The following is a 16,184-nucleotide window of genomic DNA, read 5'->3' on the forward strand; positions in this document are numbered from 1 at the left end:
ACTCATTGCCAAATCTGAAGCTGTTGATATTCCAAGTTTATCTACAAACTATAAAAAGTAATCTTTGGCCACTTGACAGGACACTTCCCTGTGTAACACTTTCACTTTCTCCTGTTGCCAGGCCCTAGTAGACCATAATCAAGGGTTATCAAATAACCCTACAGCAATTCTGGAGAAAGATTCATACATTTTTAGAAACGTTTGCCAGCCATGGAATACTACTCTAGATATTGTGGGAGATACAAAGGAGAAAAAATGACCTTTCTTATTGCCAATATTTTTAAAAAGATAAAAATATTCAAAAATATAGTTTAGTGCCACATAAAAGGCCTTAATAAAGGCTACAGCCAGAGGAAAAAAGAGACATTTGCCTAGAGCGATCAGAAAATGCTCAAATAAGATGGGGATGAGGGTAGAGTGGGAGCTTTAGCGATATCAACCATGAGAAAAGGGAACTGCATCAATAAGGGGGACATCGGAAGAAGAATGGAAAATGGCAGAATAAAAGGCAGGCATGCAAAGATAAATTCTAAAGATAGTGGTTAGGCCAGAAATTATAAACATATTTCATCTCGTGGCACACATAGGCTAATTACTAAAATTCTGCATCACACCAAAAAATACATTAGGTTTTTGCCAATCTGACAAAAAAATAGGCATAATTTTGATGCATTCACACCAGATGACTACCGCGTGTTAGCTATTGTCATTTTTCTTATTTGAAAAACCTAAGGGAAAAGAAGTCAGTGCCCCGACTAAATAGGTATTCCAATAACATTCCTTCAAAGACTTTACAGAAACTAATCTTTCTCGGGGATCCATTAAAATAACTTACAACTAACAGGGAGTAGATCCCTATAGTGATGATGTAGGAAACTCAGTAAAGTGAAAAGAATTCTGAACAGATCCAGGGTTCTAGTTCCATCTCTGTGCCACCTCAATGGTCCCTGATAACTATATACATAAAATACGATTTGACTTGGCGACCCTAAGGGCAGGCAGGTTATCAGAAATAGCTAAGGTACATTTTATAAGTGTGGCTACTCAGATCCCAAGTGATAAAGACAAAGGTACTACAGGAAGTTAAAGATCTTGACTTAACCATTCTAGAGGAGTACAGTATATCATCTGGTCCTTGGACTATGTAGGGAAGCATTAGAGCAGATGACTGCCAAAGACATTAGGGACATATCTTGTACTAGAGGAGAGAGGAGAGGGGAGAGGGGAGAGGGGAGAGGGGAGAGGAGAAAGAAAAAAAAAAACATACAGCCCTGGCCAGTGTGGCTAACTTGGTTGGAGACATCATTCCATGATCAAAGGGGTGTGGGTTCGATTCCAGGTCAGGGCACATACATAGGTTGCGGGTTCCATCCCTAGTCAAGGAGCCCACGAGAAGCAACCAATCAATGCTTCTCTCTCACACTGACATTTCTCTCTCTCCCTTTCTTTCTCTCTAAGAAGCAATAAAAAAATATATACTCGTGTGAGGATTTAAAAAAATTAAAACCTACAAGAGTTTAAATTTATTGCATTTTAAAAATTATCATATACATCAGAATATTGACATAAGATAGGAAATGGGGGTCTAGGTGGGCTTTAGCTTTTAATCATTGGCCACTTTTCATTCACTTTTTATTGTCCTTAGAAGATCACAATAGTCAGTAATTCATAAAGCATCACTGGCAAAAATAGGGGAGAAAAGAAAATCAATACAAAGAAAATGTTTAAGATTATAAATGCCAAGTTTCTAAGACTGCTGTAGATTACATCAATAGTGCAGGGGTTAGTACGTTTTTTCAATAAATGCCTAGATGATAAATATTTTCCATTTGGTGAGCCATATAGTCTCTGTGGCAACTACTTAGTTCTGTCATTGTAGACAGAATGGACATGTACATGTGCCACTGAAATTTTATTTATAAAAAGAAGTGCAGGCTGGATCTAGCCTGTAGGCTGTAGTTTACCAAATATCGATAAGGTAGAAAAAAGTATGTGATACAGTAGCAACTTCAAGACTTCAGATGCTTTATAAAAACAATTTTTACATATCCAACTGTGGGAAAAACAAACTTAAATTAGAATTTTACAGAAAACATGCAAAACTTGATAAGGAGATTTTGCTGTTTCTTAAGCCTTGAATCCATTCAAACATAATCTAACCAGATAAGACAGATCTGGCTGACCAGAATGAACAGCTTCAATCAACTTAAAGTTTTCTGAAATTTCTGAAAAAGAATAAATTTGACAGTTCCACATGTTGTTACAACCATAAAATGAATATACCTCATAAAAACTACTTTAAAACAAAAATTGAAGTGTTTGCAGCATCTGCAAAATAAGCTAACATTTTATTTTCATTATTGTATTTCAGAAAAAAAAATTAATCTTTTCTCTTTCCTTAAAGGAAACAAAAAAATTTTTTTAAAAAATCCCTGTTCATCGAGAGAAACTAAAAGCTTTGAAATCACAGACAACATTTCACACACACAGAGAAAGATAGGAAAAGGCATGCTTGAGAAATTAAGCTTTAAATAAATAATCCCAAACTTAATAAATATAAACTGTCTTGTTTAAAAAAAACAAAGTTGCATTAACTAACCATCTGACATACATGATATGAATACTGGTTTGATAAAGATGAACAAACACACCTCATTTCCACAAGTATAAAATGTGCTAACTGTTCAAATGAGTCTTCCTGAGACAAACTTAAGAAAGGGTTTACAATGCTGACACCTTCAGATGCCATGAGCTGCAGGCTCACACACGCCAGCTGGTCTCAAGACATCATTTAGAAATATACCACACGTTGAGTATATACAAGTCATGAAGCCTCCACTCAATTTCACTTCTCTAGATAAAAAAATGGCATTGGAATATTTACCACTCATCTCTGAGTTACAGACATTGATAACAAAGATAATGGTATAATTCTTATAAAAAATTTCAGTCTTTCTAACATACTAATAATTTCCTTTTAATTATTTGAGTGTAAACATAAGTTTATAATAGTAAAAGTTTAAAAGGGAATGAGGTAATAATACTTAAAGAAAAAAGAAAACAACAGTTTTCTCTTTTAAAGGATAAAACTGTCTTAGTATATTCATGCATTCTTTTATTTTTGAATATTTTTTCCTAGAAAGCCAAGAAGAATAGAAAAAAAATACATTAAACAGATTGCACTATTGTTCCAGATGTCACATTTTTTCAGGCCTAAGAAGACCTAAGAAGTTGGCTGCAGGAAGCAAGTCAGTGGAAGGGTTCCAGAGCAGCTTTTTAATCAAAGATAAAACGAGTGCAGACAAATGTGGTGCTGCCCTTCTTTCCTCAGTCTTTCAGCTTTAAAAAATAGCGTTGGAGCAGGAATTCTACATCTACTGAGGAAGGATGGTAAAAACCTAGGAAAACTCCTTGGCAAGTGAAATGGGGAAACTGAGACAGACAGCTGAACAAACCAGCTGAGCAATTTACAGCCAGACACAAAAGATCATCTCGCTAGAGATAACATCTGGGCCTCAGTTGTATTTCAGCTCTAGGCCCAGAAAAGCAGCAAAACCAGGGACAGGGAGGCGGGGCGGGGGAGCGAGAGGAGGACACACTGTAATAACCAATGGTCCCCTGTCCTGGCACTGACCAATCAATCAGCAAAGACTACAAAGAGCACCTGGAAAATTGATGAATATTCTGCTGAAACCCTCCCCTGAGACACCTCCTAAGATTCCCACCAGCAAGAAAGAGATAGAAACCCTCAAAACACAGGACTGAGCTCATTCTTCCTCTGGGGAGCACACTCACACCTTCCCCCACCCTTTTTTTTCCCCACAGGCACTCATCTCCTAAACTCTAAAGGACCCCACCAGACTTGCAACCAGGGGAGCAATGGACAACAGCAGCTCATCCCAGGCTTCCCCCTAAACCTGTTCCCAAAGCCCCCTCTTTTCTGACTTTCCAGTGAGCCAACAGCAGGCCCACCTAGGTTCATTTCTTTCCTATAACATTTCTAGAAAGCCAAAGCAGCCTTGCCTAGGCCCTCCTGTTGCTTCTTCTATGCCACAGGTGGCAAACACAAGGCCCATGGGCTGAATCCGGCCCTCTACCTTGTTTTATCTGGCCCAGCACCTTGTTTCTACCCAGCGACAGTGACAAGCTCTCACTTAACCATTAAAGAGCAGTTACATTTATACAGTCCTAAAATTACATTCCCCCCTTTGTGGCCCCTGGTGAAATGAGTTTGACACCCCTGTCTATGCTAAACCTTTCCTTGTTTCACTGTCCCCACTTTAATAAGTGTACTCTCATAATCACGTGGAACTGTGTTGTGAAATCTTTCCTACACGAAGTCAAAGAACCCACACATACCAGCTGGCTCAAGGCAGACCCACACAGGGCTAGGTCCCCTGTCCAGTAATACCATCAGGTGTCTAGAATGAGGACAAACCCAAATATTAAGCAAGGAGATTACAAAGCCAGAAAGACCTTGGGTACCTGACAGCACTGTGAGAGACATATGGGGTGGACAAAAGTAGGTTGATAGTTGTTCATATGGAAAAAGACACACAGGTTATGATTATTACAAGTACTTCATTAACTCAAAAGAATGTCACAATGCAACTGTCATATGTATATGTATACGTATGCTATATATGTATAGTGTTGGTCAGGTATCATTACTTTCAGCAAAACATATTCCTAAGTGATACAACTTCCTGAGTCCATGTTGATAAAAAAAAAAAACTTAAAACTTTAGCACCCCAAATTGAGATTAACATTTTAAACCAAGAGTTGGCCCACAGACCAAACCTCATTTTTGTAAATAAAGTTTTATTAAAACACAGCCATTCCAATTCTTTTATCTATTGTCTATACCTGCTTTCCTACTGTAGAAGCAAACTGAGCAACTGCCAGCAATGATCTGGCAAAGTCTAAAATATTTAGTATCTAGCTCTGTGCAGTTTGCCGAACCTTGGTTTAAGCCAATCCACATGCCATTTTTAGAAACAATTATTTACTCTTTTTTAAACTAAAAGTCTTGAATTGATTCTCTAAAAATCTTAATATGAAATCATACTCAAAATACATTTTATCTTAATATTAGAGACACAAAGTGGAGGTGAAATTTTTCCTCCTCTATGTCATCAAAACAGAAAACATCTATGATGTCTTTTTTTTATTTGCAATACAGAAAACTTTATAAGGAGATTTAATGGTGATGATGTAAGTCATAATTAAATATTTTAATTAATCCTCCAGAGGTTATCATAAAATAAAATAATGCAGGAATTCTCTATTAAGAATAACCAGGACTATTAATATAACTTTTAATTAAATGTATACATTCATAGCATTAATAATTCCTAAAGAAATGGCATTTTATACATTAAAATCAGTGAGAATATTTGTTATAACAAGGTACTTATAAATTTACTCATGTCAATACAAATAAAAATGTATTACTGATAAAAGTTGAACTCACCATGCTTTCCAATATATGTATAAAAATTAATCAATAAATTTGTTCCCCATACTTTTTATCATAAATCTGAAAAAAACTACAAAAATATTTAAGCTACAGGCCATTCAAAAAATTATTTTAATTAATTTTGTTTGGTATTATCTTCTACCAAAGTTTTAACATGGTCATAACACACAGGCTGAGTTTCAAATTTCTTCCTCTCCTTAGTATAAATTTTACACTGCCATATTTAGTCGCTGTTACAGGTTGAAATTTGTCCCTGAAAAAGATGTTGAAATCCTGTTTCTACCCTACCTGTAAATACGATCTTATTCAGAAATATGAACTTAGTAAATACAAAAATAAATTTAAGACAGGGTCATTAGGCTAGGCCCTGACCCAGTGAAGCTAGTATTCTTATGAGGGAAATCTGGACACATGCACAGAGAGAAAGAACATCAGGTCATGACAGAGACTGAAGTTATGGGGCCACAAGCCCAGGGCTATCAGGAGCTGAAAGAGCCACGGAAGCATCCTGCCCTAGAGGGTTTAGAGGGAGCATGGCCCAGCTGGCATCTCCATTTCAGACTTCTGGACTCCAAAACTGTGACAGAATCAACTTAAGCAACAATAAACAGTTGCTTAAGCTATTCAGTTTGTGGTAATTTGTTACAGCAGCCCTAGAAAATTCATGAAGTCACACGTCTATGATTGGATGATCACACATGATCAGATGTTCAAAGTGACACATTTCAATAATAAATCTAAATTATTTTTCAGTATCATCTGTTCCTCAGTGGTTCAACCAAACAGGACAGGCAGCCTCAATCTTTTTATTTTTTAATTCTGTAATGACTTCATATGTGAATCCTGTGAAATATGTATATAAAAGCAAACACAAATAAGTACTCATGCTTTAACAATGAATTTAAAGATACCAGAGATTAAAATTAAAAATACATTTAGAAAAATTAGTATTTCTGAAGTATTGTAGTATTTCAGAACAGTCAGACAGAAATACTTTATGACCTAATCAATTAGTGCTAGATGCTAATCTGTTTGGATCCCTGAAAACCCCACTTCTTTGTTAAATCTCTAGGAAAGAAAGAAAAAAAAAAAGATGCTTCTAGGCCTAGATTTGTAGATTGCCAAACATTCCTCGGGCTATAGGATTGTCACTGCAGCTTGTCTGTTTCATAAACAGACTTTAATTTAGTTTTTCAAGAAACTGCCAAAGGAGCTTTCTTTAACTAAATAACAAATCTGCCACTTGAAAGACATCACTCATCAACCTTCTTTGTGGTAGTATTGTTATTACAAAACTAAAAACAGACATTCTTTCTTAAGTGCTTCTGGATTTTAATTATCAAATTTGAATGTCACCAGATAGTTACTGAAAGGAAAACATCAATTTTAATAAGCTTCCTTAAGACTGAAAACATAAAAGGTATTCAACCGTAAAGCCAAGTTCACTTGAGTCTTGTGAGTTGGCTTACTCTCTTATATTACAACACTTATCACTCTCAGGAACTTACAAACATTTGATAAACTCTATACTGCAAGACAAATATTCTCCTTTTAAAATCAAACTATCATGTGTGTATAATGTATAATTTGACATGGAAGGAAATTAAACAAATTGCAAAAAAATTTTTAACAGAGTAGGAGGCTGAGTAGTATTAACACAGGGCTGAAAAAATAAAATAGCAAATAAATGGATTAAATGTAAATGTTTTATTTAAAAACAGTAGATTTTGTTTAAAGTTATATCTGAATAATATGCATTTTTTATTTTGAAATTGTACCCCAAAGAGGAAATTGCTGGGGAAACCCCTTTCACTTTTCACCTACATGAAAATCAACATGAAATTTACTTTGTATCTGGTTAGCAAAGAAGCCTGGATGCAGCTAACCTTCAAGTCTTTAACAGTCAAAAGATTTTGCACGTTCTCACCTGCCCACTCTAACAGACTCCCATTGTTTAGCTTGAAAACATCTGTCTGAGTAACTTTCTTGTGGCCTCTACTTGATAAGTATGTTAAAGAAATAAGCTCCTTCATTTCCAAACTTTAGAGAAGTATATTCATATCTCCCAGATGCTGGAAATATGAATAAAGGGATCTTATCAAAACTTAGTAAGCTTTTTATTCATTTACGATAAGTCAACCTCAGGAAGTATTCTAAAGAAAATTCCATGTCCTAACTGGCAGACACACTTCTATGTAAAAGGACAGACTACTATTTGTCTTCTGAATCCAAGTTATATATTATCATTTTAAAACATCAAACATTGATCTTTTAATTTGTCTAGTCTTCCACTGAAATGGAAAAAAATGCCTAGAATGCAAACAAATATAGAGAAAAGGTAAACAGCAAATGCCTGAGTTCAAAAAAGATTAATAACCTATTTTGGTTTATTTAGAAATCACGTTTTTCTACTTGCACTTATCTCTTCTCATGAATGCAAAAGAACTGTAATTTTCACCATTTATAAATAAAAAAGAGAAACAGACTAGGTTAATTTTTTAATGTAAAATTATTTTTTAAAGAGTATAAGCCATTCCTTCTCATATATCATTAAATAGATAGTTCATGGAATAAATGGAATGCATTTGAGAGTGTAAAAGTTATTTATAAAAGAAAGAGACAACCCTAAGATGAATTCTTCTGCAAATGATTATTATGATAACATAAACAACAGTTTTAGCATAAACTACTACTGAATGTGAAAAACTAATAAACTAATGTAGCAACAGCATCATTAGTCTGAAACAAACTACATCTTCCTTTTACGATGTTGAAATATCTGAGCCAAAAAAATATTGCGACCATCCAGAAAATAATTTAAAGGCTGAAAAAACAGACTGGAGTCAGGAAATCAAGAAAGGTTACAAAGACCACTTGGGGCAGAAAAGGCATCAGACCATGAGACTCCTGCACTCAGTTCAACAGCACTCCTTCTTCATTTCCTTCTCATAATGTACAGAGCTGCTTATGAGAAAATGTGGAACTAAGTATTATAAACAAGGCTATTAACCTGTGAGGTCTAGTAACAAAACTGTTACATAAACCCCACATTGTGCAAACAGGCCAACCTCTTTATGTGTTTAAACTGAAAATCCATGAGGAATTTCAGAACTACTTCAATGACCATGTAATCAACATGTTTTGTGTTTGTGCAAATATAAATATTTAAATTAATGCAACATTATTCTTAGGCCAAAGCAATGTTATCATACAGGAGTATGAGAAAACAAGGTAGGTTTGTTTGCAGCTTTGTGTTTTGTTGTTGCTTTTATTGTTGTTGCTGTAACTAATGCTGTTTTTGATTCAACTTCCAACTTTTTCATGTATCTTTAATTGATCACTTCCAAAATGTTCTTGGTATACTATGTCATAAAGGACCACACAGATATAAACAGCAAGCACAGTGATCTATGGTCCTTTAGGAGGAAAGGCACTTTTCTAACTTTAACAGGTTATACATTTTTCTTTTTTCAATGAAGAAAATATTTTTTTCCTGAAGGACTTTAAATAAAGGCTAGTATCTTTTAGAACTAATTTTTTGATGTTAAAATACTTTTTTAAAAACATCTTAACTGGAATGAATATTATACAAACTATACATACTATGATTTGTTTTCTACAACACATGTGCATAAGGAATGGTCCAGGACTTGGAAATGGCATTAATAATAACACAACATCTATACATTACTCTCTGGCACACATATTTTAAAAGCCTTTATTTTCTTCACAGATAGGTTATCAAACACAGAGTTATTTTCCACCTCAGTCGATTTCTGGTTTTGTTTCAGTGGTTGCAAACCAGAGTGTGGGAGGGAAAAAATGGGTTGTAGCACTCTGGTTCACTGAAGCAGTTCTAAAATATGGAAAATCTGAATATTATTAGGCCATCCCCTCTGAGTGTTTTTAAAAACAATGTCCAACACCAGGCCTTGCACAGTCTGTGATTAATAGATAACTTTTTATATAAAAGAGTGAATTTTACTATTAAAATGGTCATCTGATGAAACTGCAAGTCAACTCACTGAAGAACGGCACCTCTAAGTATCAACATTTTTCAGCTCTAATTGCCTTCACACCAGTTTTGCTTTTTCCATTTAAACTTTAAGCAATATGATATAAAGTTCCTTCTTTTCTCTGTACTTGAGAGTACAAATTCTCCCTTCTCTACAAGCTCCCCAGCCCCCACTCCACACATATGCACAAAAACTTTGTGTGCCAAAAATCACTGTACTCTTCCCAGAAATACCAGCTCAGAATGGTTTAGACACTCAAGCTGGAGAAACAGTGACTCAGCGTGAGGTTCAATTGTTGGTAGAAAAACAGAAAAACAAAAACAAAAATGGAGAAAAATGAAACTACACAAGGAAAAAAGGTTTACTGTAAAAATCAATCAAGGTCTGCCTCTTCCAGAAGTCTATTCCACCTATTCTCAAAGCAAGAGACTTGTACTATGTGCCCTTAATATTTATTTCAGTAGTGAATAAATTTTTCTAACTATCATTTCTACCTCTTGCCTTCTATATAGGAAATACATTTCATGCCATTTGCCATATTTATTTTTTTGTTCGTATTTTTATCACATGTATGTTAAATTGCTTTAAAAATTCAGGCTACTCATATTTTGACCATCAATTAAAACAGAGCTAGTTCAATCTAGATACCTGATTTTTTTCCCCTTACATTTAAAACAAATCCAGAGCTTATTTTTGATACAACAGGGACATTAAAATAAACATTTTTATTCATGTATTCATCCAGCACAATTTTCTTTCATAAAGTACCAAATCACTAGAGAAAATACTGGTGCAGTCACTGAACTCCAAATTACTATTTCTACTATTACTGTCCGTCATTTTTAGCAATAATACTAATGTCCTCAGTGATATTATTTGCAGAATTGAAAAAAAAAGATTGGAGAATTTATAATATTCCCAATAATTAGTGTGGCATACATGTTAGATAAGTCATTCTACTAAATAGAATACTCTGTTGCATGTCAACTATGATAACATTTTAAGAAGTTTCTTTTATATTCTATAGAGCAAAATACCCAAGAGTTCCATATACAATGACACACTTTAGTCTCAGTTTGCATTTGGAACCCTAGCAGAACCTGGAAGTGAATGTGTAAAAACATATTACTACCAAAAGAAAGATAAATCAAAAACCTATGTCCTTGTTATGGTGTACTAAGAATGGTACATTATAAACTACGATCAGATATTTACCAGATGTAAGTGTTGCATAAATACAGCTGGCCACAAAGCATTATCAAAATATGGGACATATACAACAGTAAAATCCAATCAGGAATGCTATACCAGCAAAGAAACTAATAACCTTTGTCTTAGGGTCAACTTTAGCAAAGTGACAGTTACTTACAACACAGAATTTAAAGAGGGGTCTCAATGTTATCTGTTAGCATTTTGCAATCTCTCATCATCTACAGATATCTACACACAACCAAAGTTTACACAGTCCCCCATGATACGCTCCTACACAAACCCCCAAAATATCAAAATGTATACATGAAATGGTTGTTACAAGACATCTAATGAGTTAGAAAATGTTTCTTGTTACTATAGAAGATGTAAAAGTGGGATACAAATTTACCACATCATATATTACTACATCCAATTAAAACATTGTATCAACACAAATTCCTAGAAGTTACATACCTTCTCACTGTCCTAGTACCCTAAAATGTAAAAGTTAATGGATTATCTTGCTGGACCAGAAAGAATTTCAGGGCTACTAAATCTGAATAAGGACTATAATGATGTTTCTAAAACAACTTAGTCTTACTAGATCAGTGTTAGAACTACAAAGTGAAAATATAGTTTTAAACAAGTATCTGGCTTCCCATAATCTTGGCCATTCCTGAAAGGTCTCTAAGAAGAAACAATCACTATGTTATGTCTCCCTCTTTCTTCCAGCTCCTTGTGACAATCCAAATTCACCTGGGTGGTCCTAGAAAGAATCTTAGAGCTTTAAAGCAAAAGGCAGCCCTGGCTGGTAGCTCAGTGGATTGAGCGCAGGCTGGGAACCAAAGTGTCCCAGGTTTGATTCCCAGCCAGGGTACATGCCTGGGTTGCAGGCCATAACCCCCAGCAACCGCACATTAATGTTTCTCTCTCTCTCTCTCTCCCTCTGTCTCTCTCTTTCTCTCCCTCCCTCCCTCCCTCTCTCCCTCTCCCTCTCTCTCTCTCTCTCTCTCTCTCTCTCTCTCTCTCTCCCCCTCCCTCCCTCCCTCCCCTCTCGAAAAATAAATACATAAAATCTTAAAAAAAAAAAAAAGCTAAAAGGCAATTGGAAGATTCACCACCCTCAAGATGTGTAAATTGTGGTCCAAGAATATTAAGTGATGAACCCACAGCTAGATAACTGGTTAAACTCCTATGATTATGTTGGCGTTCATCACTAATCTACAGAGCAAATTATAAATAAGTAACACTTCATGACATTTTACATTTGGCAAAGAGTTTTTCTATATTTAAATTAGATAGGTTTACTCACTCTAGGTTGTTTTACGGACAACTTCCAAGTCCAAATACCTAGATAACTGAATTTTCTCTTATAAAAACCTATGTTTCATTAGGCTAGTTTTTCCAATCTGAAAGGAACATTACAGGTTTCTCAGAGATTTTTCTATATATAAAAATAAACTAAAATCCAGAGAGGTTAAGTATCTTAAACTGACATTCAGCTTATGTTAAGATATTATATATTTAAATTAATACCACATTTGTTTTTCAGTTTAGAAAGTTAAGTAAATTATCACTATCAGTGAATATTCTAGATACAGTTAAAATATCCCAGAAATAAAAAAACTATTATTTTATTTGGTTTAAGGTAGATCACAAAATTTAAAATTGAATTAACCAAACAATAAACTTTGATGAGGAGTTTCTAAGTCAAGAATTATAGCTACAAAAATAAGGAGTCTGTTGATGTCACCTCAGCCCAGTTTCTCCCTCCACAGACAGGTATGAGAGCTGATGCTATCGTACATCTCCCACCTACATCCACCACACCCATATGTTCAGTCAAGACTCTGTCTTAAAGACAGTGTCTCCAGTATCAAATACCGGTGGATATGAAGCAATGTGGAACCTTCATTCATTGCCTGCAGGAATGTAAAATGTTATAGTCACTTTGGAAGACAGTTGGGGAGTTTCTTACACAGCTAAATAGGATTACCACAGATCACGCAATCATGCTCCTAGGTATTTACTCAAATGAGCTAAAAGCTTATGCCTACACTAAAACCTGGCATATAAATATTTATAGCAGTTTTATCAATAATTGCCAAAACTTGGAACCAAGATGTCCATCAACAAATAAATGAATCAACTGGTATGCCTTTGTAATTAGTATTATTCAGGGATAAAAATAAATGAGCTATCAAGCTACTGTTAAGTGAATGAAGCCAGTCTGAAAGTATTACATGACATGATTTAAACTATATGACTTTGTAATAAGGCTAAACCACAGAGACTTGTGATATTTTTAAAGCAGTGAACCCTAATATAAACTATGAACTTTAGTTAATAATTCTGCATCAATAAAGTTCATCAACTGTCACCAATGTAGCACAGTACGCAAGATATTAACAATAGGAATAACTGCATGTTGAGAGGAAAGGGTATATGAGGACTCTGTACTTTCCACATAATTTTTCTGTAAATCTAAATATGCTCTAAAATATAAAATCTATTAAAAAATAAGAACACTATCTCAAAAACTATCATCATAAATTTATGTAAACCTAGAAGGTTTATTTAAATAATGTAAAAAGTACATGCACAAATGAAATGGTATTTCCCCAAAAACAAGCATGGTGATGTTCATGCTACCTATGAAATAAAAAGCAACACAGATGACCTTAATTAACACCAAGACATAAAATCTGAAGTATTCTTACCTGTCCTGTGACTGCTCTTCATACATCCTCTCCTTGCCTTCTTTAAAGAGTCTTATGGCTCGTTTTGACTTTTTCATTAGACTATCAATGTAGATTTTAAAATATTCATTCTCACTGAGCTGGGCAAGTTTCTGGTTGTCATCATATTTACTCAATATAAGTCGCAAATGCTGATATGTATCAGGTAAAATATCAAGTATATATGGTGGGCTGTTTTTCAATTGAAGTTTGGGATTTTGACACAGTCTGACCTAAAAACAAAGACAAAAATAAAACATTTCATATGAACTACAATACATTCTTTCAGGGAAAAACTGAGAAACTTGGTAATCTATGTCTTATTTCCTCACTTTCCATAATATAAATTTTGATCTTAAAATTATTAACAACAATCCGGAAAGAGTTGACAAACACCTGCATCTACCTTAATACAATTAAATCCCATTTTCTTCTCCTCCCATTCAGTTTTTTAAATTGAACTCATTGGGGTGACATTGGTTAATAAAATTCATATACGTTTCAGGTGTACGATTATATAATACATCATCTATAAGCTATATCATGTGTTCATCAGCCCAGATCGTCTCTTTCCATCACCATTTATTGTCCTTTTACACTCTTCTACCTCCCCCAACCTGTCTTTCCCCCTGGTAACTACCATTCTATTGTCCGTGCCCATGAGTTTGTTTTTGCTCAATTTTTCTGACATCATACCTTTACTTTCAACCCCTAAGATTTCATTCTCTCTTTTACAATGTCTTACTGTTCACGGTTTAATAGAACTTCAGGGTGTTAATTATTGTATACCACTAAATCACTTTTTTAAATAAAAATGAGGAAATGAGCCTCTTCTACTGGTAACCATTGTTTCATATTTATGCATTATTTTACTACATTGAACTCCCAGCTAAAATACTTTCATTGATTTTAATTAATGTTTTGGTATATTGTTCCTAACCCTGAGGAGAATAAAACAAAGAGGTGCATTTTTAATAAATGAGTCATTAAGTAGTAATAGGTGTCAGGTTAGAATGAGTCTTTTCCACCTCCCCAGATTATGTCCCATGCTGACAAACCTGCGGTGCAGCCTAACGGTTCAGTCACTCAGGTGCCACACAACCACTGGGGTGTGAGGGCTGCCTGCAGAACTGAAAATACCTTCTGCTAGCAAGGAAACATAGTAATTCAACTACTGAATTCACTTCCACTTGTCCATGTGATTTGGTCAAAATTAACATATCTCATTCTTACCCCTTGAACAGGGGTGGGGGGGTGGGGGGTGGGTAAGAAACCAGTAATTATTTAATGAAATCATTGGACAGGCACAAGACCATACATAGTGTAGAACGCACACTTTTACAAGAGGCAAAATGTACACACACAGGCAGATTTACTGAGAAGCTAGTGAAGTGTAAACTTGAGGGCCCCTCAGACACTTGACTCTTAAAGGCCTTATTTTTTTTTTATTGTAAAAGTTTCAAGAGCAAGATACCTTAAATGCAATTGGTTAACAGTGGTTAACTTGGCTGTCTTCTTCTAGAGTGACTTTACTTGCATCACATTTCACTTTCTGTTGGGTGGCACTGGGGTTTTTTTGGAATCTGGCTAACTAGAAATTGAGTTGAGATACATTTACTTTAGCTTTAGTGAAAGGTATATGTGAAGTACATAGTCCTTTCTGGAACTAGTTAAATTATTGTCATCAGTTTGGCGAAAGAATGGCTTCTAGAATATTTCAAGTAGCCATGGTGCTGACTAGCCCTGCATGGGAAGAGGAAGGTCCAGGTAAAATCTGGTCATTTGAATGTGGCCAGTGGTACCCAGAACTAGAATTATATGTGGACAATGGAAGAGAATCAAAATATAAATTATATTAAAGTTATACTTTATTGTTCTATGAAAATACACTCTCATACCCAGTTTTGTATTTATACTTTTGTATTTGTATTCTTTTTTATTAAAAGGATCTCTCCAAATTTCAAGTTCTGCAAAGCATGGATCCACTGCTGGGTATTCATAAAAGTGCCTGGGCCAAATAGAAGGCAGTTGAAAAATAATACTTTCAAGAACCACAAATTAAAAGTCAAGGAAACAACAAATGAAAAAAAGTAGCCTCACTTGCTTTCTTTAATAAATAGCCATACAATTATTTTTTGTGGGAAGAAAAATCTTGTTCAAACTATCAAGCATCAGCCTAATTTAAGAGAAACAGTTCTCACATTCACTGAAGGCATTTTCATGTCTTTGTCCTTTTTGCATACAGTGCCTAAAACACAATTGTCTAGTATATTGCACAGAAGTAAAACAGAAATATAGATGGCTTGGTTGATTCTGGAATACTGTATGGGTGTACATATATATAAATTATACATAAATAGTATGATTACATTACTTCCTTATTTTCATGTTTAAACTACACAATTATTCAAATCAATAACTCAAAGGTACAGGCATAGTTTAAATGTAAAAATATTATTTTGATCTCCTAAACAAACAGAAAAGTTGAGACAGCAAATAATTTATCAAAAACTGCCAAATTTTTACAAAGGTACACTTAAAAGGGCCAATGAAACTTTTATACACGCTTATTTTTATGACTTTTTGATATAATCAGAGATGCTCCTTCTCCACTGAAGCCTAACAGTGTCACAAATATGTCAATGATTTAACAAATCCTGGCTGAAACAGGATATAGTTTTTCAGTTCTTAAAACTGAAAGTTAGTATAACGACTGTGTACAATTTTCAGAAACATTACTACCAACATCCTATAGCAGGA

The 16,184-nt window shown here is 34.7% G+C and overlaps 1 protein-coding gene across 6 annotated transcripts in view; it reads right to left on the reverse strand.

The window, feature by feature from the left end:
* Window positions 1-16,184, reverse strand: part of CBLB (Cbl proto-oncogene B) — a 212,646-nt gene that overhangs the window by 183,679 nt on the left and 12,783 nt on the right. For all 6 annotated transcript variants that reach the window (XM_028503384.2, XM_036018039.1, XM_036018038.1 and 3 more), the window contains exon 3: window positions 13,407-13,657. In XM_028503384.2, the coding sequence (XP_028359185.1) occupies window positions 13,407-13,657 (251 nt within the window). The remainder of the gene's footprint in view (window positions 1-13,406; window positions 13,658-16,184) is intronic.

This window comes from Phyllostomus discolor, chromosome 2 (assembly GCF_004126475.2).
Source record: "Phyllostomus discolor isolate MPI-MPIP mPhyDis1 chromosome 2, mPhyDis1.pri.v3, whole genome shotgun sequence".
Lineage (NCBI taxonomy): Eukaryota > Metazoa > Chordata > Mammalia > Chiroptera > Phyllostomidae > Phyllostomus > Phyllostomus discolor.